This window comes from Balaenoptera physalus, assembly GCF_965194825.1.
Source record: "Balaenoptera physalus genome assembly, chromosome: 15".
Taxonomy (NCBI): domain Eukaryota; kingdom Metazoa; phylum Chordata; class Mammalia; order Artiodactyla; family Balaenopteridae; genus Balaenoptera; species Balaenoptera physalus.
In genome coordinates, this window is record NC_138894.1 from 72,951,104 (window position 1) to 72,976,405 (window position 25,302).

A 25,302-nucleotide genomic window follows, 5' to 3' on the forward strand; every position below is an offset into this window, starting at 1 on the left:
TGAGGAATAGCTGTAAATTAAATAGTTGGGTCTTGGGAAACCCAAGACGACTGCTTGGATCTTCCTGGATCCCTGGCAAACTCCATTTTTCATTTGATGGGTTAAAGCCTTCCCTTACTGCAAGGCTGGTGCCCTCACAATGACAACAAAAGTGTTAGAAAATGTTTTCTACTTGGGGTATACCTTCCACAGTCTCCAGTGATCAATGCACCCACTTTCCTGCATAAATTGTAGGAGCCTTAACAAAACCCTTGCAAACTTCTTGAAATTATCATTGACACTATTGCCTTCAATCATCAGACAAGATCAACAGAACTAAAGGAAATATTGGACTCAAGAAGGACAAGAATTAGTTACATGGTATTGAATGAACTGATAAATATAATGGTAATTTTAGTGATTTTTTTGTCAGAACTATTACTGACTCATGGATTCACATCTCTCATTTAAAAAAGTCCCCTCCACCCAAGTGGACTTTGACACCTATTTCTGACCTGGCTTTCACTGACTGAGGCAAGTACCATCAAACCAAGATGAGAAGAAGACATCAGTGGTAGGCAACAGACCCAAGTATCTGGACCCAGCCTGTAAGACTTGCTCTACCAGTTCAATTGAACTGTTTACCAAATGTTTATCTCTCTATCAAATTGAAAATTATTGTTTTATTTCTAGCTATGCTTTTGCCCCAATGTACAGGATGAAAAGAATATTGTCTAGTAAAGTTGTCACAGAGTATAGCTACTGAGGGCAATTTAACAGATTGTTGGATCTGTCATCAAACTCTTCAGTGAATACAAGACTGATTTAGGCCCCTCTTAATACCTGTCACTGACTTCTGATGTTCCAAACATTACCACTCATCTAGAATGGCCTCTCTCTGGCCTAACATTTCAGGTTCAAATTCTTCAACATATTAATGTGTCCATCCCTTGTCTGATACTGTCCTCAGTCTTTAGAGACCAGATACAACATACCCTAGGACTGCTTCACTCTGTTCCTCACTTAATTAACAGATGTCTTAAAGAGAAAAACACGAGTAAATTATGCCAGCTACTCTTAAATGTCAAATGCCATACAGATAGCTTTTGGAAAAGCTGCAAGAAAAATGATCCATGGTTTAATACTATGTTAAGAAAACTTCCAATTAACAAGGCTATCAATGAGACTGCTTGTGCTTCCCCAGGTTTTATCTTAGCATGTGGTATTAGAATTGACCCACTTTCCCAAAGATGGGCATATAGATGTCTTAATAGCTGGCAAATAGAATCATTATGTTTACTGGTACATTATGCTACCCTGTTGTTTCTATATAAGGCAATAGATGAACCTCCTTTCTCTGTTCATTACAGAGTCAAGAGATCCATTTTAGCAGGATACCAAGATACCTGGTGGGAAAGTCTTTTGGGAATCTCAATTCGTAGTGCAGGAGTATATGTAAGCAGAGAGATGATCAGAAATCTATCAGTCACCATTGGTCAAATAGCTGAGGACACTGAAAAAAGCATTGCAGCACAACAGACAGCCCTAAACTCCTTCGCCCAAGTAGTATTTGATAACAAGGTTGCCTTAGATTTTCTGCTGGCTTAACAAGAGTTGTTGTGCTATTGCTCACGTTACTTGTTGCACTTATATCAACACCTGTGGAAAAGGAGGCATACACTTAGAAAAAAAATTCCCAAAAGGCAAAAAGGCTAAAAGATGTGTGGGAAACTAACCCTTTAAATAACCTCTTTGGTTAGCTTCCTTCAGTAATCGGTCTTTTTTTTCCTGCTTTGCTTTATAGATGATTGTCATTGTTGTAGTATGTATTATTATTCTTTTCCTAGCTGTCAAGGTACTCACGACATGTATCACTGTTTGCTCTAAGTTGACTGCTCCAAACACATGTATAAAGTTTGTGCAACAATTTGATATAATTGATAATATAGCCTACGTTTATCCATCATCATATACCTCTGTGTTTACTTTGGTTGATTAATTAATTACTCCCCAATGAGAATAATTAGGCAACTCTTTTCCTAGAAAAAAGAAAAAGAGAGGAAGTCCTAGCACTGAGGGCCATGCTGGACAGGCAGCAACCACTCTGGCATCAAGGGACAAATATTTTGGTCATCACTGCTTTCTTTTGAAAGATTTTATTCAATCAAAAAAAGGAAATGATGGAAGAAATGTTCACATATTGAGGTATGGGGAAGTCATTCTGGCATATACATGATTTAAATTTATACTAACTAGAACAGCCTGTTTTGTGACCTATTAAATATACGTTGTACACCTGCTTTAATTGATAAAGAAAAGGCTGCATTGACCAGAAGTAAAACTGTCCATTTTAAAGATAAATAGTAAATGCATCCCTTCCTGGGACACCAGTGCTGGTACTCCTTTGATGGTAAGTCTCCTTTCCTAGGTGCCAGGGCTTTACTGACTCGCTGTGTATGTGCTGATCTGTCTTTTCTGAAACCACGAAGGGATGTACTCTTGTCATGTTAGATGTTCTTTTTTCCAACAAGGTATAAAACTGTTCTGAAAACCATGTTTCTCTGGAACTATCGGAGACACTGTCTCCTGGAGTGTAGTCCTCAGTTTGGTTCAAATAAAACTCTCTTCTATGATTATTATTAATTGATTATTGATTATTTCTGTCAACAAAACGTATCCCCGGACATTACCAAAAAGGCTCCTGGGATGAAGATGTCCCTTCCCCAGTTAAGAACCACTGTTTTATGCTGACCAATCATCCTAGTTTGCCTTGGACTGAGGGATTTGCCAGGATTTAGTGCTAAAACCAAGACAGTTGGGGACAAATTGGGATGATTAGCCACCCTACAAGTGGAATTTCATCTCCTGCTTAAATAAAGTCTGTTGTGGAGAGGGGCATTGTGTTGATAACATGGTGGTTGTCCTGGCAGTCTTCAGTTTCTCTAGATTATTCCTGTACCAAGCACATCTGCCCAATACTGCTTTCTTCCCCGCTCATATTTTTCAAGGGGTGTAGGGGAAGTGACCTACTTCACAGAGGCTAGCTTAGTAGAAGAAGACCAGAGAGAATGCTGTTGTGTGTGTGTGTGTGTGTGTGTGTGTGTGTGTGTGTGTCTGTGAGAGAGAAAGAGAGAGTTGGGAGGGGCAGTTCGGCGCTGGACTTTAGAGCCCATTGGTGCTGCCCGGGTAGGTGATATGCATGTGTGTTTACACCAGGAGTTAATGGACACCGGATGGGGGAAGGTTTTCAGCTCTGTATTAATTTGGCCTATGCCTATGTGATATGCACATTTTATTTGGTACAGTATTTTGAAATATTTTTATGAGTTATTCTGACAATTTAATCAAGGGTATTTCCCTGAGAGAAACAAAAGGAAAACCTCAGAAGTGGTTTGTTTTCAGGATTATTTTTGCTGTGCTGTTGAGAATACATTTGCAATAGTAATAAAAATTTTGGTTGTTTGCTTATTTACGAAGCACTTCCAAAAATACATCATTTGTCACTCAGCCTTTTGCTCTTGATGTCATTCATTTGCCCATTTACAGGATGAAAATAAGTGAGTTCTGAAAGTGATAAGAGACCTGCTGAGGTCAAATGCAAGATTTTGCATCTGAATAACTGGACTTTGCCTCTTATGACTCCAGACCCCTCCAGGCTCTGGGAGAATGAGTCCTGCATGTAAGTTCTGAGTCTGGGTTGCTGTAAACCTCAATGGTAAAATGACAAGTGTAGACGCGGAGGGTGTGAATCATCTCTATTGCCGGGACTGTCACTATGACTGTGGCCCTTCCGCCTTCTCCGTCTTCAGCAAGTGGGAGGTTGAAGCAGGTTCTGTGAGGGTGGCGCCTAAGACCCCCAGTCATCTGGCACCAAGGCATCCTCCTTGCTGATATCTGCCTGTGTCTTCCTCTGTGCTCTTCGACACAGGTGTTGAGGGTGTGATTTGCTGTGTGTGACTGCATTTTCCTTGATTATGTAAACGGGTGGCTTTTGCCAAGAACTCTCCATGCCCCGAAGCTCTGAGCTTGGTCCCTCCCATCGGCTGACTTCATTTCATTTTTTGGGGAGGCGTATTTTTCAAGTTGCAGAGCAGTAATAACTGGCAGTGCCTCTTGGGCATACGGTACCTGGAGTTCAGGGACCCCCAACCCGTGACAATGACAGCAGATGAGTTGGTTTTCTTTGTGAATGGCAAAAAGGTAAGCAGAAGCTGACCTTTTCTCTGGTTTCCCTGATCCCCGGGAGGGATGTGTGTCCTCTGGAAAAGACCTGTTCTTGTTCTCTCTCTTTTGTGTTCTCCCTCATTTGTTCGCCTTCTCTCTTTCTCTCTCTTCCTTCAAAGCTGTTGCTGCATTTGGGGTAACACTGGGGAAAGAAGACCTTCTCAGGGTTAGAACACAGTCAAGATACTCACAGGGCAAAGGGGGTGATGGGGAGGGAAGCGAGAAGAAAGGCGTCTGTGAGTTCCACCCGTCCTCCCTGCAACCTCTTCTCGGTAATAGAGACATTGGCAGGAAGCTGAGAAAGGTGGACAGGGTTCTAGGTGAGATTGGAGGTCGTCTCCGTTTCTGTGTTTAATCAAATGTATCCTAAGGCTCTTGTTGCTTTCTTTACCGAGAAAAGGAGCAGGAAGGTGTTTTCTTGCTAATCTCAGGGTATAAGATGTACACAGCTTTGAGTCTGATATTTCATCGGTGTAAATGTAACAGCTAAGTTGTGTGAGGACGTATACTGACATCTTGTGGCAAGCCACAGTTTTTTATTTCTTAAAGGGCACGCTTCTCTCCCCGCGCCCCTCCAGCCCACACTTAGTTATACATATAAATATTGCAAACCTCTTACTTTGATAAAAATTGCTCACTTGGATTAACTTCATTGGTGCACAGGGACCTAGGGAAGGTGGGGATGGGATAGGGCAGAGGGCGGTCTTATGGAAAGGGTACCAGTCCTTGCAGCACCGGAAGGGTGAGAATCTTTGCAGATTTTAATGCAGGTGCAGGGAGAAGAGGGGGCAAGCACATCACATTGTCTCCACCGTCCACTTGCTCTCCCTACACAGGTGTTGAGGTGCTTGCGTCTGCTTCAGCTCCCTTGTTGGAAAGGAAAGCGACAGTAAAAGGGTAGCCTTGGTTGCACATTGTGAATGGCCGCGTGCACAGTATGAGTGATTATTGTACCCCGTCATAAGAGCAATTTTATTTGTTTTGCAACATTGGCAATTTTGAGTTGAGAAACTGGGTGACTTTGGAGGCAACGTTCAAGAACTAAAATGCATCTAGTGCTTAAATTGTCAGAATATATTTGGGTGACTAGCAGGGGAATTCCATGAGCCATCACAATGTCAGTGCTCCCAGGACTGTTGGATTCAGTTTGAGTGGTATCACTGGGTGGCCCTGGGAACTGGGGTCAGCCGTGCTCTTCCAGGTGCAGAGCTGTCTCTCTGTGCCGACTTCTTTTCAGCATTGGTCTCTGGTAGCAAACTAAGAGGCAGGGCAAATCTTCCTTGTTGGTGGCTGTTAGACTTGCAGCCAAGAATTCCAACGAGTTTGTCACATTCAGCAATTACATTGTAGAGATTTAAGAAACAGTCATTGAATTGGCTTTCTCGACCCATTACTTACACAGTGGCATCTTCATGGCATTTTTCTAAGCAATTTTTATATTGGGTGAGCAAACGGATTCAGTGACTTCCAAGGAACAGTCTCACTCTAAGGTTTGATTATTTATTAAGCCAACAGTTCACATGTGACGGTGCAAGCTTCTGTTCTTCTTTGGGGACGGTTTGCTATGATGCACCGGATCTAGAAGCGAGCATTTCAAGGTGAATCTGGTTTGGTGAAAATTGTTTCCCCACGTATTTTATTTTCACCTTAGGAGAGCAATTTAAAATTTGTAGTTATTATCATTACATCAAACCCTACTATCTCTTAAAGCTTCTACTACTACAGGTTTCTGTGATGAATATCAGTGCTTATAATTTTATAAACACACAGACTTTTGAGAATCTGCTGGAAAGGTGGTGAGGCAATGCAAGGAGAGATGAGGTGAAAGCAGCGCTATAAAAACTAGACCAAGCAAGGGAATTCCCAGTCAAATAAAGACAGCTGTAAGTTTCTTCCCAATTCGATTCCCAAGATATTCTAGATCTTTTGTTACCAGATATTGTGCAAGGAGGTTACCAAAGAAGCTGTTGGTACTTAGTGACTCACTCTTAAATATGAGCTTCCTACTCTCCCTGTTTCAGGCCACTGTCCAGGATTCTGTCTTCACTCGCTGTGGTCCTGGAGAGGGTGTAAGATGTAAATGATCAAATACCTCGAGGACCTTCTGTGGTGGTGACAGGCCTTGGTGACTATGGTTTCCACATCTGATCTAGAGTCAGAGTCGAAGGGAAAGAGCTACCCAGGATTTTGGTATCACCGTAGTGATCGTCTTCTTGGAGGACAGGATTCTTGTTTTTCTGAACAGTCACTCTCTGGTTAGTGGAGATGGTGGCCCCGAGAGGAGTCTGGGAAGATTCGGCATGTAGGGTGCAGCTGAAGGTGTCCAGGAGTGACCCCCATGAGAAGCAGCAGTCAGTGATGAGACAACACTCACTCAGTCACTCAACCACCCACCTACCCATGTCGTCAACATTTACAAGCTCCTCCCAGGCCTGAGCCTATGGGACACATATGCGCTGGAGGAATACAATCTCTAAGACCAGGCACTTACCATTCGGGAGTTTATGAACTAGTTGGTAAAGTGGATTGTGAGTAGGTAAGGTACCATATTCCAAAATGTATTTCAAAGAAAAGTATCCCCACCAGATACTCTTCTTAGATATTCTCAGACCACTTTGTATAGTGTTGGCACATAGTAGGTGCCCAATTAATGTGGACAGAATGAATGGATGAATATTAAAGCCCTGAGAAACCCTCTACTGAAGAAATTTATTTTTCAAACTTTGTACTTTAAAGGTATTTTAAATTTACAAGGAAGTTGCAAGAAGAATAAAAAGAAATATTAAATAGACTTGCCCACATTCAACACCTAACATTTTGCCACATTTGCTTTAACATCCTCTCTTTAAGTATACATACATGTGTGTAATCTATGCATATAAATAGATATATAGATATATGAATACATAATTTAATATATATATATATTTATGCATGTAATTAATTGGAATAAATACATAAAGTATAAAATTTTCTTTCTGAAACATTGAGGATAAATTTCAGATATCAGGGACTTCCCTCATGGTCCAGTGGTTAAGAATCCTCCTTCCAATGCAGGGAATGCAGGTTCAATCCCTGGTCAGGGAACTAAGATCCCACATGCTGCAGGGCAATTAAGCCTGTGCACTCTAGAGCCCATGCACCACAACTAGAGAGCTCGCTTGCCGCAACTACTGAGCCTGCATGCTCTGGAACCTGCGTGCCACAACTAAGACCCAATGCAACCAAGTGAATAAATGAATAAATAAATAAGTATAAAAAATAAATTTCAGATATCATACTTCTCTATCCCTTAAACTAAGAATAAGTGTATTCTTACATAACCACAATCTAATTATAAAAATCAGGAAATCTAGTGTTAATATAATACTAGTCTAATCTATAAACTTTATGCAGAGCATTATTCCAAGTTTCCCAGTAAAGTCATTTATGGCTTTCACCCCCCAATCCCAGGATCCAGGATCATGCCTGTACTTAGTTGTCATATCTCTTTAGTTTCCCTTAATCTGGAACAGCTCCTTAGCTTTCCTTTGTCTTTTGTGACATTGATGTTTATGAAGAAAACAAGACATTATTTTTTAAAATGTCCCTCATTTTGAGCTTGTGTCGTGCTTTCTTCTAATTAGACTCAGAGTCTGCATTTTGGGCAGGATACCAGAGAAATGACATGTCTTTCTTGGTGGATTATATCAGGAAGCACATGTTATAGGTTTTCCCCATTATTTGTGATGTGAACTTTGATCACTCAGTTAAGGTGGTGTCCACCAGTAGTCTTACAATCTCCACTGTAAGATTACTCTTTTCCCTTTATAATTAATGAATAATCTGTGAGAAGATACTTTGGGACTATGTAAATACCTTGATTATCAAACTTTCATCTGCTAGTTGCAGCACCCATTGATAATTCTTGACCAGATCAGTTATTGTGCTGAATTACAAAATGGCCACCCAAAATGGCCACTAGTTGGTATTCTTCTGTCAGGAAGAACTTTCCTTTCTCTCCTACTTGTTTGTTTATTTATTAATGATCGGTTTGGACTTAAGAGTTTCAATTCTATTTAATGGTTTGTAATCCATTATGGCTATTATTTGTTTTGGTGCTTGAGTTTTACCAGAGCAATCTGTTTAACCCAGCATTTCCTAAGCTCACTTCTCCACAGTGTTTTTCTTTTAGAATACACATTTCCTTTGGGCATCCTGTTGAGAGAGGGTTCTGTGGAGTTTGCTGGGACAAACACTACAGCCATACCATGAGAGTGGTATGGTCATTCTCTGAGGAATTCAAGGAAGGTTGGACCACTTGTGGCTGGGGTGATAGGGAAGTGTTTGGGGTCTTCTAATAAGTCAAGATGCAGGTGAAAGAGGAATGGAATGGCCAAAGGCACAGGAGTTAGAAGGTTTAAGTTGTATTTTCACTGGAGTATGAAGACCAGCTTGGCAGGGAAGCAGGAGGGGGACAGGCTGAAAATGAAGACTGGGGACACATTGAAAAGGGTCTTGAAAGACAGCCTAAGGAACTTGGATGCTACCTTGAATATGTGGGAGGTCACTGAAGGCACTGAGCAGAGAACTGATGGGATGTGATAAAAGGAGAGCAGCAGGGCAGGAGGAAGGGGAGGCAGGAGCCTCTTAGTAAGCTAAGAGGACCTTATTGCCATCTATGAGAAAGGTAATAAAGATTTTTATTTTGTGCATTTATGATTTCATTTCCAAGAGAAAAGAAACAACTCCTTGTGTGAAATTTGTAACCAGGAAAATTTGAACAAGCTGGACCTGTGGGGTGTAATCATAAAAGAAAATTAATTTCATCTTCCACTTTCCTTTAGACTTTATTCAAGGGTAAATTTTGGTAGTTTCATGACCTTCTGGATTACTCTTAGTGAACAAAAAATCCTATGGGCAATTATAAGTTGCCAAACACAGTTTCATTTCAGGACAGAGAGGAGAGGATAGTGAGAAAGTTCTTATTTATTAGGTGCTAGTGTAGGATGGCTTCCCACTGCTGGGAACCATCAATTGCAAGTCTCATGACATGGTGCGGGGGGCTGTTTTCTCAGTCTGGCTGTTCTCCCTCAGCCTCCAGTTTTGGGAGGTCCACTCCACACAGACTCTGATGGAGGTCCCATCACCTCCCGTAGTCAGTCTTTTAGGAATGATTTAAACACCTCCAAGCAAGTTCTCTCTCTCACGTATGGCCTGTGCTAGGTCCATGGCACAACAATTTCACATCCTTTGCTCTTCCAAACTCTGGAAGTGCACATCAATCCTTACACTACAATTCTTCCTCAGCTTGTCTGGTAAGACTTTCTCTAGCTTTTAGCTAAGCCAGACCACCATATGCCCTGCTGCATGTGAGCTTTACATGTAGGGCTATAGAAGCCCCTCATGAAGCTGGAGGGGTGAGGCAGATACCTCTTCCTCCTACTTTAGGAAGATGTGAGACTCATAGTGCAGGTCTCTCTAAAGAAACTCTTATCACACATTCTCTCCCCTTAATCATCCCAATCACCCAGACCCTTTTAGGCTTGATGATGCATGAGGAGAAGTGAAACAGTTTTTCATAGATTTCCTTTGATGATTTGCATCTGGAACTGGCACAACACCTCGTGGACAAACTTTCTGCCTTACTGAACATTCTGTTCGTGGGCCTTTGGTTTGAGATTTCTCCTCCATTTCTAACCTGTGTTAGTGCTGTTGACTGTGATGACCCAACGCATACCACACTCTGCTATGAGCACAGGACGGCAGACCGGCCGTCCACCGCCTGAGTCCACCCTCCAGGATGCAAAGCCAGAGGTCTGCATGCCCCCGCTCCCAGCTGTCCCTGGCGTTCACTCATGTGCTCCAGCAGCTGGAAATGAAATGACTTGTTCAATTTGAAGAGAACTTTGCCTTGGTCAGCCCAGCACGGCCGGCGCCGCACCTAAGTGCTCTGTGGTGGGTGCAGAATTTTAGAATTGCAGCATGTCCGCAGGTACACGATTTGGCTTGCAGCTAATATGCTCATCTTATAGAATTAAGAAAAGCACCTTCGTTTTCATGATATATGTAGCACATCTCCATTAACTCTACAAATTCTTGGGTGAGACGATGGCTAAGTATACCTCTGATATAGTTTTCTTTGGTGTTTGCTTTTATAGGTGGTGGAGAAAAATGCAGATCCAGAAACAACCCTTTTGGCCTACCTGAGAAGAAAATGTATCCTGACTTTGGAGCCGGGGTGAGGGAGAGGGGGCACTTGGGGACTCATTCTGTGGGCCTTACGCCATTTGCTAGTGACTGGTCTGGAGGCCGTGAAGTGCAGAGGAAAGAGCACTGGGTCAGGGCTCTGGACCCCTGTGTCTTAGTTGCAACTCTGCCACCTGGCAGCTGTGTGACCCTGGGAAGTCATTTGAGCCTGGTGGGTCTGAAATTCTCAGCTGCCGAGTAAGAATATGATTCTTGATGTTCTTCAAGTCTCCTGCATTTAAGGTTCTAGTAATGCCAAGGTTTTATCCTGGGCCTGTAAAACAAGCAGCTCCAAAAGACCCTCCTTAGCTCTGGCAAGCTTCATGGTCATTCCCCTCCCCCCACCCCCAGGAGGAGCAGAGCCTGCCTCAGCAGACCTTTGTTAATACATAAATGGGCTTCCCAGGCAGGGTTTCTAGCTCTGCGAAGGTGGAGGGAAAGTCAGGGGAAGGGGTATTTTTTTGGGAAAAGGATGCCTGAGGTGGGGATCGTGTAGAGGCACCATCCTCTGTGGGAATGGCAGGCACTGGGAAGCATGGGGTGGGGGACTCCTGAGCGGGGCTGGGGTGCTGCTCTGCTCCCAGGGTGGGGAGGACTTCTGTAAGATCCCCCATCCCTTTTGTTCTTTCCTAGTAGGAAAGTATTCTGAGGCTCTGGAACAAAACCAGCAGTAAAGCTAGAATAGGAGCCAACATTAATGGGCACTGACTACATATGGGTGGAGTTCAAGGTGATTTATGTAGGCTCTCTCACTGATTCACAGCGATCCCTTTAACAGAGGACGAAGTGAGGCTGGATGTGTTAAGGGATACACCTCCCCCTTGTGTGTTCTGGGCAAATGCTGGCAGACCTGAACTGAAGCTGGGAGCCATGCTCTGAACTTCCCACCCACACTGGAAACTCTCTAGGGGTCTGTTGTAGAATGACACCCATCCTGACCTCTGTCAATAAACCCTTGTGGCTCCCAGAGGCAGGGATGTCTGGTGGCTCCTTGCAGTGACATACTTTGGAACAACAAAGGATCGTTTCAGCACCCTCAGAAGCCAGCCTGGAATCCATGGCCTTGCCTCTGGTTCTTTCACCTCCTATCAGATAGCGGCTGGCTCTAGTGTACTTTGCCCTGGATTTTTGACCTGGTGGGGGCAGGTCTGGAGGTTCACAGCACATGGACCTGATGGCGTTTTTTTGTAGACCTGGAGTCACTCAGTGGGATCAGGGGACTGCATGGGACTCCATTTCCAGCCCATCTACCTGGGTGGTCTGGAAAGAGAGGCTCACTCTTAGAGATTGTTGACGTCAATTTTAGATTTCTAATACAGTTTTGAAGACCTGACAGCCTCAGAAATTCCTGATCATAGCAGTTGGCTGGTTTAAAGGCCAAATCTCAAATGAAATCCAAACCTGAAAGTTGGCATGTAAATATGAAGTCCTCATGACTTGCTGTTGCCTGTGTTGAGAGCTGATTTGTGGGAGTTCCAGGCAAGAGAGAAGACCCTAGCCTTGACTTCTACCATGGCTTCCAGAAGGATGCCCAGGCTAGCAGAAGACCTCTAGACTACTTTGAGCTGCTTCCATTTGTCCTCATGTGCCCCTAGAGTGGTCTAAACTGCTGATCTCATACGTCCAGACTAGTGAAAAGAATAACTCGAGATCTAGAGATCCCTCCCCAGCTGTGCTTTAAAAGAGGCAGCAGCATGGTGGAGGAGGAGTCAGATGGCCGTGTTTGTGCCCTAGCACTCAAGGTAACACAAGTGACTGTCACCTTGCAGGGCGCACATTACATCTTGGGTCTCAGTCTTCCTCCCTCCCTTCCTTCCTTCCTTCCTTCCTTTCTTTCCTTCTTTCTTTCTCTCTTTCCCTCTTTCTCTCTCCCTTTCTCTCTTTCTTTCATTCATCAATTCCTGCCCTACCTGCTAACCACATTATTGTGAAGATCAAACGGCTCCATGGGTATAGCTGCTTTCCAAGTAGAAGATGCTTTATCACTGTTAGTTATTAATTTTATGTTGAAATTAGGGAAGTGACCAGGGATAATAGCCTCAGCTCCTTCCATCTTCAGTAGGAAGATAGATGGCCTGGAGGCCTGTGGGCCTGAGGGAAAAGCAGCAATGGAGCCTGTGTGTCCCAGGGAAAGAGGCCACCATAACCGCTGTTCTCCAGAATAGCCTATTAGTAAGGCACTTTTCAAGCACAAAGTATCAGAGATTTTGTTTCCCCCAATATATAAGCGGTGGCTCCAATATTGGTTTGTGACCTCAAAAATATCTTCATTTTAATTTCCATTCACATATCCTATGGGATGGATATTCAGAAGCCCCTGGTCCAGCCTTAATTTTGGTCCCTGGACTTCATCAATCCAAAAGGTTCGGCGGGGGGATGAGGGAAGCCGAACTCAGCAAGTCCCATGCTGGCCTGAGTGGCTTCCTTGCACGACCAGCTGGGGTGATGTGAGGGCTGCCCCACGTGCCCAGTCTTTGAGGTGCCTGATTTACCTGCCCAGTGAGACCACAGGGCTGGGGGACTGTTAAGACCACACCTAGAAGACCTCGATCCCAAGAAAATCCCCAGGATTAGAGAGCAGTGGAACTCCAGTCCCAGGGGATGACACATGGGTGCTGGTGCCTTTCCTTTTCTGTGCAGTGGAACTGGCCTCATTCCCTGCCTCCCCGGGATGCAGGGCAGCCTGTCTGAATGCGAGGCCGTGTGGGTCTGCTGCCTCCCGGCTTGAGAGGCCTGAGCCTGTGTGTGGACGAATGGCTCTTCACTCGAAGCTCAGTCCAGGCATTTCCCAGCAGCCCAACAAAGACTTTTTTTTCCCTCTGAGTTCATATTCTTTAACCCTTGACCATCCAGTGGGGCTGAGAGGGACAAAGCTGGGCTGCGGAGAAGGCGGCTGTGGGGCCTGCACGGTGATGCTTTCCAAGTATGATCGTCTCCAGGACAAAATCATGTATCCTTTGCCTGTTGGCTGCTGGCCTTTGAGGACTATGGCGCAGGGGTCAGCTTTTGTGTGAGTGTGCGTGTGTGCGCATGTGTGTAAGCTCCTGCGTTTCTAAGTAGGCTTTGGTCATGAAGAGGGACATTATAGAATGATGTCTTAGGAAGTATCTTCCTGGCTTATAAATATGGACAAGATTCTGAACTGCTGAAAAAAATCATCTTTTTAAAATTCAGACTTATATCACATCCCATGAAATCCTTCAGTAGGCCTCCATTGCCCCCAAATTAAAGTCCAATCTTTTTGTTCAACATGTGAGGTCCTTCAATTTTCCCCACCTTTCCTCTCCAGTTTTCTTTCTCTTCGTGGGTCCAGCACTCTGTTCATGCAGAAACAATTGTGAACTACCAATGCTCCATGCCCATTCATTTCTTGGTCTTTGCAGAAGCTGTTTCCCGTCTTGAATGTCCTTTTCTCAAGGACTTCTCTACCTGGCTAACTCTTACTAGCACTTTAGGACTGGGCAAAATATCACCTCCTCTAGGAAGGCTTCCTTGACCTCCCAAGATTGGGTTAGGTGCCCCTTGTCTCTGCTGGTCCCATGGTGCCCTGTGCATAGCCCTTCTGAAACACTTACTATAAAATATTTAAATTTCATCTTCACACTGGCTTCTGTTTTCCTGAGTTGAAGGCAAACTATTAGAGGACAGAGATTCCATCTTATTCACCTTTATTTCCTCAGCCCTCGGCAGGGTGCCTGGCACTTGGTTGGCCTTCAGTAACTGATGTTGTCTGTATGAGTGAATGAGTGATGCATAAAGGGATGGATGTGGGGAAGCTATGTCTAAGGGGTTGGTGTCCCATGTCACCTGGGGATTTCCCCTCCCTCTCCCCACAGAGGAATGGGAGAAATGGAGGTGAGTGAAAGCAGAGAAGCAAAAGTGACAGGACGTTCTGAAATTGAAGTGGCTAAGGACGGGCCCTGCAGAGAGAGGAGCACACTTTGGGCCTGGAAACTGCCAGAAGCTTCCTCTTGACTCAACCTCCAGTGTCGGGCTAAGAGGCAGCTGAAAGAGACCCTGGCTCCCATGCTCCGGCTCAGAGGCCTAGGGCGCACCGATGTCTGACCCCACAGGACGCCGGAGGGGCTCGGGTGCAGAGTCTTGGGTAGAGAGGTGAGGACACCTGTAGAAAAGACAAGAACATAATGTAGTGAAGAGAAGTGACACAGGCATCACAGATCTCCCAGACCTGCACTCAGGTCTGCTCTGATGACCTGAGTTGTCAACGGAATGACCTTAATCTGGGTTCCAGTCACTTTTCTGCCAATGCCTGCCTGGCCCCCATTTGTTCCTTGCACCATGTTGCCGTGACAACTGTGGAAGGAATCGGAAGTACCAAGACGAGGCTGCATCCTGTGCAGGTAACCAGAGGCTCTTACCAAGGCTGCAGACTTGCTCTGGGTTATTGGGCTGAGTGTCACTGCCCGGGCAAAGGTGGCATTCTGGCCCAGCCACCTCCCCAGATCCTCGTGGAGGTGAGGGGATGGCTGTGAGGCAGAAAGTGGTGGCACCCGAGCCTGAAGCTCCCTCCTGTGTCTGGGTGAATGGTGACATTGCATGCCCCATGGGAACCAAGAGGTCAACTGGATCTGGTGGCTGGTAAGTCCAGCTGTGTCAGAGCTGGAGGGAGAAGGGGCAGGGGAACTTCCTCACCTTGTGCCCGAGTGTGCTTAGGAAGCCCCCTTGCCGTCTCAGATTGAAGATTCCAAATGCTCTGTGCCCCTTGATAAAAAACCCACCTACTCCCTGCTCCCTCCAATGGTAATTTCATTGCACCCCTCACCTTCCACCCACGGATCATATAGACATGGGCTCATTAAAATGGAGGTTAGCAAGGGCTGAGTCAGAGAACAGAGACACATGGGTGTCTGACCAGTGCTTTCTTCCTGATGGTATCAGGCACCTGAGGATGAAGCGAAATTGGGAACACTTTGGGGAAGAGTGGGCAGTAGTCTGAGGGGTTTGTGGAGAGAGAAAGGATGCTCGTAGACAAGGTGGGATGGCGCCCATGTGGGAGCAGAGCACAGTGGGAAGGAAAAGCCACTGCTTCCGGTGCTTATGTTTAGAGAAACTGAGGCAGGAGGTCCTTAGGAGACTGCATCACGGAAGGTGCCTGAGCCAGGACCTTTTCTTAATCTTCCCTTGACCGTGTCATTCAGGTCCTGCCACCCTTGTGCCCCTTATGAGAGTCTGGAGCCAGGGTCGCCGGTTGAGCAAACTAATTACACTCCCTGGTGGGAGCATCCTGGGCCAGTCATGTGGGGTCAGAGCGGGGTGGGGTGGTATTGCTTCACTTCCGTGTCTTTGCTTCCTAGGCAGGAAAAGGGCAGATTACTAAACTTGTCCAACCTGCAGCAGATGTGAGAAGATTAATGAGGGCTTGTAATTTTCTTTGAAACATAGATGAAAGAAAGAATGAACCGTTTAAACACAGGGATCATATGCATACAATCAGGCGAAAACCCTCTCTTTCCAATGGTACAGATCCTTATTCCTGATGTACTTCTTTTGGCTCCAAATAAGCTGTAGATTCCACTTCCCCTTGTCCATTTATGTTTCTCTCTTGGCTTCTACGACACCACACTTTCCTCGTTTTCCTCCTGCCTCCACGCTTGCACCACGTACAGCTCTTCCTCGGCTCAGTCCCTAATTGCTGCAGCACCCTGGGCTCTGGCCTGGGCCCCATCCCTTCTCCATCTTCACACTCTCCCGAGGTGAGTTTAATGCCATCTACATGTGAATGCATCATATTTGTATCTTCAGCTTCGACCTCTCCTCAGAGACTGGACTCCTATTTCCAGCTGCCTACTTGAATCACTAGATGCATGTCTAATCTCAGACTTAACAAAACGCTATTTCCACCCCCCCCCCCAACTTCTTTCTTCCCTGGTCTTCCTCCATCTGAGTCAGTGGCAAAAGCATCCACCCAATTGCTCAAGATAAAAATCTAGGAGTCACCTATGATTCTTTCTCTTATACACCACACCCAATCCATCCAGAAGTAGTAACTACTCTACCTTCAAACTTTACAATGAAATCTTCATCTTTTTTCTCTGTTTCCCCCATTAATGTTTGGTTCAAGTCACTATGCCCTCTTGCCTAGGCCATTTTGGAGTCCTGTTCCCCTGTTTCTTCTCTTGCCCCTACAACTATTCCCTGCCCAGCAGCTAGAGTGATTCTTTAAAAACACAAATTTGATCATATGAATCCCTGCTGAAATTCCCCTTAAAGGCCTCTCATTATCACACCCAGAATAACAATCCGGATCCCTAACCCTGGCTTATGAAGAGCTGCATCGACTGGCTGCTGCCTGTTCCCCCAACTGACATCCCTTGTCCCAGGATTCCACTCACCCTGGCCTTTCAGCAGCTCTAGCACATCAGACTTTGGCACTGTCTGTGCTCAGAGCCTTTGCACTTGCTGTTCCCTCTGCCTGGGATACACTCTTCCCTGCTCCAAATTATGTCATTAAGTTCAACTCAAAGGTCACTTTTTCAGAGTGGCTTTTCTAACCACTCCAAATAGCCACTACTCACGCTGGGTCATGTCCTCTTGTACTAATTCTCTGCATAGAACTGACCTCCACCTCAAATTTTCTTCTTTGTTTTTGTCAGTATTTCCCCTGCTAGGATATGAGCTTCATGAGACCAGGAACCTCATCTCTCTTCTTCACTCTCTGTCCCCAGTGCCTTTACCACTCTTGGTACATGATAGTTTCTCAGTAAATATTTGTCAAATGAATGACTACCCATGCTAGGCACCGGGGATACAACATTCTAGCAATTTTACTTAATGTAAGTTCCAAGAGAGATTCCCAGAGATTAAAAAATAGTGTAGATGAGGAGAATCTCCTTGTAATAAAAATCTTGCAGGTTTGAATGAAAATTCTGTGACATTCAATGCTTTTAGTGAATTCTATATCACACATTTCCCAATTCTTAAGTCCCCACCCATTGGACTTCAAGGATTGCCTTCACATAAGAATACAGCAGCATTCTAATTTGGAATAAAATGCATTCATTTGGTTGATTTTGGATTGTGGGGTAGTGTAGTTAAAAGAACCTGACACAGCTCTTGCATTCACCATGTATGATCTTGCATACATCTCTTAAATCTCTGAGCCTGCTTCCTCCTCTCTCTAGTGAAGGGAGTGAAGGTTGAGAAGCCCCTCTGGCTCTAACAGTCGTTCTTTGAGGGGGCTGTCCTATTAATAACTCCCATGGGTTGACTCCCTCCTCTATGCCAGGGATGATGTTAAGAGTTTTACGTGAATGATCTCACTGAATCCTCTAAGTGCTAGGATGGTCCTAAACATATAGACAAGGCTTAGTGAGGCTTGGTAACCTGGACAAGGTCACAGCTGGGAAGTGGCGGCACTACGATTTGACTTCATGCCGTCTGCTACCCTACACTGCCTGTCGACATGGGCTGGCTCCAGTTGAGTCACAAGGGAGCCTGGGAGGGGTTCTGCAACACAGGTGTCTACGTCATCTGCCCCTTTTAGGAGAGGATCGCCAAAAGCCACGGCTCCCAGTGTGGCTTCTGCACCCCCGGCATCGTCATGAGCATGTACACGCTGCTTCGGAACCAGCCCGAGCCCACTGTTGAGGAGATCGAGGATGCCTTCCAAGGTATGGGCCTTGAGGCAGGGCCCGGGAGTTGGAGTGGCAAGTGGGGCTCTGAGGAGGGCAGGGCAGGGCCAGAGTGGTTGCCAGGAGTGGACCAGGAGTTCCAGGCACTGCCTTTTGAGGGAAAGGCTCAGGCCATCCCACCATGTTGGTTACGATTGACTGGAAGGTTGGTGCTTTCTTAATTTGAAGAACACTTGGGTGGTTTGGAGACCTTCTGGGGTTTCCTGCCTTAGCGTTCATCTTCCTGAGGTGTCTTCCTGCTCCCACCCCGTGCTGGGATGGGATAGCCATGAGTGGCCGGAGTGGGAGGAGATCGTTTGGGAAACCGCACAGAAGCTAATGACATGGCGTCTTCCCTTGCTGCTTCCTCAGAGCAGGATTCTGCAGAGCAAAGGCCACGTATGAGGAAGGCCATGACTCTGAGCCTTGAACAGGGACTGGCTTCCCACTTTGCCTTCTGTGAATGGGCCCAGATGGTTGGGTCTGTTATCTGTTCCTCTGAATTGAGTAGAGAAGGCTCCCCACTCATTCAATCCATTTCAATGCATCATTTATTCTGTCATTTATATGAAGTCCTATCATTTGTCAGGCACTATACAGGGTACAGGGGACACAGGGATGAGAGACACAGTCCCTCCTCTCAAGGAGTTCGTACTCTGAAGGGGAAGAGAGCTTATAATGTAGTTTGATAAGCTCACTGATAAAGCTATGACTAGGCACCATGGGAGGACTTAGGAGGAGCACCTGATTCAGTCTAGGCATTCTAGCAAGGCTTCCTGGAAGAAGTGGTAGATGTTTTGAAGTCAGGGATATAAGCAGGAGGAGGGTCATTCCAAGCAAAGAAAATCAAATATGTAAAGAGAGCATTTAACTGAGCTGGGAGCAAAGCCACAAACCCCTTAGCTGCTCCGGGGCCTGCGCTGACACTGCAGCTTTTTCCTTGGCCCACAGGAAACCTGTGCCGTTGTACAGGCTACAGACCCATCCTCCAGGGCTTCCGGACCTTCGCCAAGGTAAGTTGGGGCGCTGGGACAGCAACGGCCCTGCTCCTGAAGCAGCAACACTCAGGAATCACAGCTGGGAGGGATGCCAGGGGCCTCTGGGTTACAGAGAAAAATGATCAGATGGCCAGCTGGAGGGTCCTTCTGCCGCAGGTACCTGGCAAGGGCATTGGGCTCTGCCGTTCTTATTCTTGGGGGTGGAGGGAGGTGGTGGTTCTCATCAATAGCATGGAGACTTTCCTTCCAGGGAAGGCCTGGAGAACTGGTTACTGGAAGACATGCTGCCTAAGAGCTAATTTCCTCCAGGGCATTCGGGCTTGGCATCCTTCCTTGGTGACTGGCATGCTCAGCCCATGGCACAGGAGCTGAACGTGGCAGTTAATAACAACCCAGCCTGACTCAGCACTCGAGTCCCTCCTCCTTTCCTGTCCCGGCTGCTCTCTGCAGCTGGCACTCTGCTGGGCTTATGAAACTGCTAATTAGATCTTCAGACAGTGTGTGAACCCCTGTAGTGTTCATATAACGCTGAGTGAGAAACCACAGCTGGGGTGCATGAGCATTGATTACATAAATGCAGACACACACCTGTCATCTGGCAAGGAGGACGGAGGGCTAGCTTCTCCTTTCTTGGCTTAATCTCCCCAGATTTTACCTGATTTCCCAGCTGGGTCAAGTTGATCCTGACTCCAATCAAACTGTCTCGTCTCAATTTGATTCTGGGTTGAGGGGAGAGTCACAGACTCCTGTGCCTTTCACTGACTTTTAGAGTTGGCACAGTACAAAAAGGAGTATTGTGTCCAAATAGCCCAAAAGGGTGGAGATGGAGATGGAGCCTCTAAGGATGGAAAATGCCACATCCTGGTGAATGCTGTTGATGATGAGGAACCAGGAGGTACGGATTTAAATGAAAATGATTGAAAGCTTAGATTCAGAATCTGCAGACCTGGGTTCAAATCCCATTCCATCACTTAATTGACGCATGATATTGGGCAAATTTCCTTGTTTCTAAAATGGGGATTGTAATAATACCTACCTTACAGTGCTTGTGGAAAGGACTTCCTGTAAAGCTCTTAGGACGATGCCTGGCACTTCTTACATTTTCAGTAAATGGCAACATAAATTATGATGCTGGTACATTTTTTCCGTTACCCATATTTGATCTTCATGTATTGCTTAGGCTCCCCTGAGAACCAGGGATTGTTAATCTTGTGCATGTACTTATTTCATAGGAGGCTTCTCAAAGAAATACAATCTGACGAGCTCTCCTAGTTTCTCCAGAGAGAAGGGCTTTTGAGTGTAGCTGACAATTATACTCCTTCTGTGGGTCAGAGTTTTATCATCATTTACACAGTTCCTGAGTCTATTGTGACACCATGGGAGGAGGTGAGCCGCACCCCCTTCACTCCAGCTGCCTGGCAGTGTACAGCAGAGCAGAGTAGAGCTGGATGTTCCAAGCAGGCAAAGTGACTGACGCACAGAATGTGCTCAGAAGCTCATGCATGTTACTCATTGGAGGCCCCCAAGGCCTTTATTCAGAGCCTTTTAATTGTTACCTTACACACAGTTCTAAAAAGCTCATCTATCTAGTTTTCATGGCCATAGCACACACCGGAAGAGGGTGAGGAGAGCATGCTATAGCGAGGCAGCCTGTTCACAGCAGGAAATGACAACGTTCATCTAGCAGCAAGGAAGGAAATGGGGGAACCATAAAAATAAGCCCAGTAGTTTTAGCCTACTGAGAAAAGTGGAACTCTCACTGGGGAAAATCCCTAGCCTCATCCAACCGCAGTAGACCTTGAGGGCAGTGACACATTATTGTACATTACAGTAATTTATGTCATAAACACATCAATGAATTATCGAGGAAAAAGATCTAAGTAAGAAAGTGCTGGCACTTTCATTATCTGAATAATCCACTTTTGTGAAATACATCCTTCCCCACAAGGACCAGGTGAGGGAGGCTGTTGTCTTACTGTAAGCAGGGCCTGGTAATTCTCCACATCACTCCTCCAAAAAGAGAGATGTGAAGAGACCCTCTCCTTTCTGTCCAAAGACAGAGGGGAAGGGCAAGGTGGAGGTGTGGCGGTATAAGACAGACCGAGCCGCTCTGAGATCCAGTGGCAAAGCAGTGAACGCAGGAGGGGTCTGCACGCAGGGCAGCATGTGCAGGGAGGTTGAGGCAAGTCTGACAGCGCTTGCACGTTCTCAGAGGCTACACCTTCAACCTCCTTGGCCCTCTGAGAACTTCCTCGGGGACGCTGGTAGGTGGTGACTCACCCTTTGGGAAACGTCGGCATGAATGGTGTCTTCCGCGATTCACGTTCGGAAGGGCTACTCGCAGCCTGCTTCCCCAGGAACAGCTGCCCTGGAAATGTGTCCCAGGTCTATGCCTGGGAGTTCCCCCACTTTTGCCTCTTAGCACAACTCCACGATTCTGTAGTGTCTTCTGGGGCCCTGAGCTGAGACTCCTGCCTCCTTGGGCTAGATCAGTCAGGTGAACACACCCTTTCCCACCTTCAGTGCATTGGTTTTGGGAGGTAGCAATCTGGGCTCTATTCTGTGCTCCGCCATTGGCACCCCAAGAGGTTCTGAGCAAGTCCTTTCCCCGTAGGTGATGAGTCATCAGACCTGTACACATCCTCCAGAACAGGCCTGCAGTGAGGGGTAAAGAGTGGGAGCTTTCTGGCGAGAAGTGCCTGATAAGGAGTGGGAAGGCCATCAGGCACACTGGCCGGGCACACCTCTGGTCCTGAACGTCTTCGGCAGGAGCCCCACAGAGACTCCAGCCTGGGAGGCGCCCAGCCAATTCCCATAGAACTTGATGGTTTAGAAGTAGAGGCATGAGGGGCTTCCCTAGTGGTCCAGTGGTTAAGACTCTGTGATTCCCCTGCAGGGGAGGCAGGTTTGATCCCTGGTCAGGGAACTAAGGCCTCCTCAGGAAGCAGTACTGAAGAGGAAAGCGGGCACAAAGAGATGATTTGATAAAATAGGACTAGCTTTTATGGAGACATTTTCTCATAATTAAATATCCCTGCTGCTTCCAGGAGAGGTCCTGTTTGTTTACTCTCAAGTTATTTAATCGACATTAACCAAGTGAATGTAGTTAAAGCAGAGGCCTTGCCTCTGTGCAGAGGCAAGTGGGATGGGGTCGGGCATCTGCTGCTCCTTTTGATGCTGTAATAGGTATCACACCCAGATTTCATTTGATAGTAATACTCTAGGTTCTTTAGCTTCTGTGAAAACTCTTTGCAAATATCTTTGTGTGAATGTTGGTCATCTCTCTAGGATGGTGGATGCTGTGGGGGAAATGGGAACAACCCAAACTGCTGCATGAACCAGAAGAAAGACCACAAGGTAAGTGGGTCCTTTTCAGCCTGGAAGCCTGAGGGCCAACCTCAGATCAAAGGAGCCAGTGGGCTCTCTCCACACTCTGGGCAGTGGTGGCTGGAAGAGGAAACAGTTACGCCCCAACCATGAGGGTGGTGAATGTATACATTAGCCCTGGATCCTCTGTCAAGACCTCCTTGTCCCTTCTTCCCAGGAGATACCAACTCCTCCACCAGCCTGCTGGGGTCTGTGGATGAGCTCGCTTGGACAGAGGGCTAGGCCAGCCCTATGGGGCATTTTAAAGGAGGGGACAGTGTATCACTCATCTGTCCCCTTTTCCAGCAGGTCACTCTCTCGCCATCTTTATTCAACCCAGAGGAGTTCATGCCCCTGGATCCCACGCAGGAACCCATCTTCCCCCCAGAGTTGCTGGTAGGTGATGCCCCATGAGCCCCTGGAGACCTGTTGGGTCCCACTCGTACCCACTGGGGCCTTTGTGTCCTCCTTGTCCTGTAGGTTTCAGCCTGAATTTCCCTTCCTTTCTCTGACACCCAAACATCAAGTCCCTGAGCCACATACTCCCACAGGGACCCACACTTCTCACACGTGTCACTCTGAGGGAGTGGATCCCTTTGGCACACTGTGTAGAGTAACAGGAGCTCCAGGAGTATTTGGTGACTTCCTGGCTAAATCTCATGGATAAGCCCTCAAGCAATCCATTCTTCTTTCTGTTAGCAGTCCATTTATATACGAAACAAACAAACAAAGAGAGCTGTGTTCAAAGGACACAATCCATGGCCTGCAGCCACGTCTTAAGGACACCTCTCATGCCTACTTTCTCACCTTGATGATTCTGCTCCTTCACGCCAACATTCATGACCAAAATAATAATAATAATCATCATCAAGCCACTCTCAACGTTTCTCAAGTGCAGATTTCTCAGGCGGTGGTGAGCTCATGAAGCTCACCATGAGCTCATGAATTCATGCTGTATGAATTCAACAGGCCAGAAAGAACGGCTTTGCAGCAGACTGCCAGCATGTCTTTCTCTGGATTGTGAAACCTTGAAAAACCATCAGTTTGATTTGGGGGTTTTCTCTCTCAGCCCCGCATCACCCCTCATGCTCTAGAGCCAACCTTCCATTGCATTCCCTTCTGATACCCCTCTCGTACCTCCTGGAGACAGTGTGGGACAGTTCAAGTCACCTTGCGGCAGTGACCTTCAGCAGGTCCCATAACCTGATCTTCAGGTTCCTCCTTCACCTGTAAAAGATGAGACTAACAGTGCCTCCTTCCCTGAGATCTTCTGAAGACTAAGTGACATAATGTCTATAAAAGAGCTGCAACGTAATTCCTGCCTCAATACATGGTGTTCTCCCTCTCTTCTCCCCTGACGTGCATTTTCCGTCTGAATTCAGTATTAAACAAATCCATAGAAGAGTTGATCCCCTTGCAAACTTAAAGCAATGGCCCTGGGAATGGCAGTGGGGAGGAAGAGGCAGCACAGTAAGAAAACTTCATTTTCCAGAGGCTGAAAGACATTCCGCAGAAGCAGCTGCGTTTTGAAGGGGAGCGTGTGACCTGGATCCAGGCCTCGGCCCTGAAGGAGCTGCTGGACCTCAAAGCGCAGCACCCCGAGGCCAAGCTGGTGGTGGGGAACACGGAGATTGGTAAGGGCGCGGGGTGGCCCTGGGCCAGTCTGCCCAGTTCAGTCCCTGTGGCTGTGTGTCCTCTTCTGCCCTCACTTCCCCATTTCATATGTGGAGTAATGACACCTCCTGTAAGGGTTGTTCTGAGTATTAACCGAGCTCCTTGCTGACTGTTCTCCGTAAACACTGACAGAGAGCCGGCTCTGCGCGGTACTCTGGGAGAGCCAGGGGTACCCAGATCACCTGGACCAGACCCCTTCCCTTCAGTGTCTCCCAGTCTAAAGGCGGAGGGAGCAACGTAGCTCACATGTCTGGGCCGGTGCCTGACGGACACTAGGGGTTCCATAAAGGTCACTCTCTTGCCCTCCCTTTTCTGGGGGTGATGTGGTAAGGCTAGGGAGAGGAGATGTCCACGTGTGACTGTGCTGGGTTGCCCATGACTGTGGCCACCTGCCGTGTGGTGCCACCACCTGGGACATGAGGCCCACAGAACGTGAACAGGTCAGGGAGACACCAGATGTGCAGCTCTCGGGCTTGGTGCTTGAAGACACAGGAGCAGAGGTGCCCAGGTCCCTGCTCGTCTCCATCCATTTATAAACCTGGCTTGGCCCGTTTCCACTTGGCTGGGACCCAAGCCCAGTGAGGATCCAAGGAGAGGATGGTGGCACAGCCGAGGTCTGCCTCAGAGGAACCCTGGTTTGGGGGGACTTGACACGCTTTTAAGCAACCAAGTCCAGCTTGTGGGGGACTCCTGGCTCTGGCTCTGGAGGGACCCCCAGAGCCCTGGGTTCCGGTTGGTTCTTCAGCCACAGAGAGGAGGGCCTGGCTCAGGTCCGTGCTGGTGAAGTGCTGAACTGGGCCACCCTTGTGAGCACTGGTGCACCCTTGTCTGCACAGGTACAGAGTCCCCTGCTGCCGTAATGTGACACATCAGGATGGCAGGGTGGCCTGTGAGACGTGCCTCAGGTGATATGACCACAATGGCTGGCCTGTGTAGCCATGACCCAAGGGCCCAGGGTCCCATGAGTTAAGGTGGAGAATGAGGGGCTGAAAGAATATTTGGGGTCCTTGGGTATATGACATGTTCCTCGCCACGAGTCACGCAATGTCCTGGGTTCAGTTAGATTCTGAGAGAAAGGCATTCACAAAGATATGATAAGCTCCAAGTTAGAAATAATTGCTTAAGACCATGCCCAGCTCCACCCCGGCCTCCCTCACACACAGTCCTCACAGCGTAACCACCTACAACCACGATGTCGGGGG

At 46.9% G+C, this 25,302-nt stretch overlaps 1 protein-coding gene and 1 long non-coding RNA gene across 4 annotated transcripts in view; one reads left to right on the forward strand and one right to left on the reverse strand.

Annotated features, from left to right (window-relative positions):
* Positions 1-3,087, reverse strand: part of LOC309643875 — a 115,335-nt gene extending 112,248 nt beyond the window's left edge. Inside the window, exon 1 of the long non-coding RNA XR_014254119.1 lies at positions 476-3,087. This is a non-coding gene — a long non-coding RNA (uncharacterized lncRNA). The remainder of the gene's footprint in view (positions 1-475) is intronic.
* XDH (xanthine dehydrogenase) overlaps positions 3,081-25,302 on the forward strand; it is a 66,331-nt gene continuing 44,109 nt past the window's right edge. For 2 of the 3 annotated variants that reach the window (XM_082426970.1, XM_082426972.1), the window contains exons 1-9: positions 3,081-4,179; positions 10,344-10,401; positions 13,285-13,381; positions 14,684-14,792; positions 17,936-18,062; positions 19,014-19,075; positions 22,349-22,417; positions 22,733-22,822; positions 23,919-24,060. In XM_082426970.1, the coding sequence (XP_082283096.1) occupies positions 4,138-4,179; positions 10,344-10,401; positions 13,285-13,381; positions 14,684-14,792; positions 17,936-18,062; positions 19,014-19,075; positions 22,349-22,417; positions 22,733-22,822; positions 23,919-24,060 (796 nt within the window). In that variant the 5' untranslated portion in view covers positions 3,081-4,137. The remainder of the gene's footprint in view (positions 4,180-10,343; positions 10,402-13,284; positions 13,382-14,683; positions 14,793-17,935; positions 18,063-19,013; positions 19,076-22,348; positions 22,418-22,732; positions 22,823-23,918; positions 24,061-25,302) is intronic. The other variant, XM_082426971.1, reaches the window with a different exon arrangement.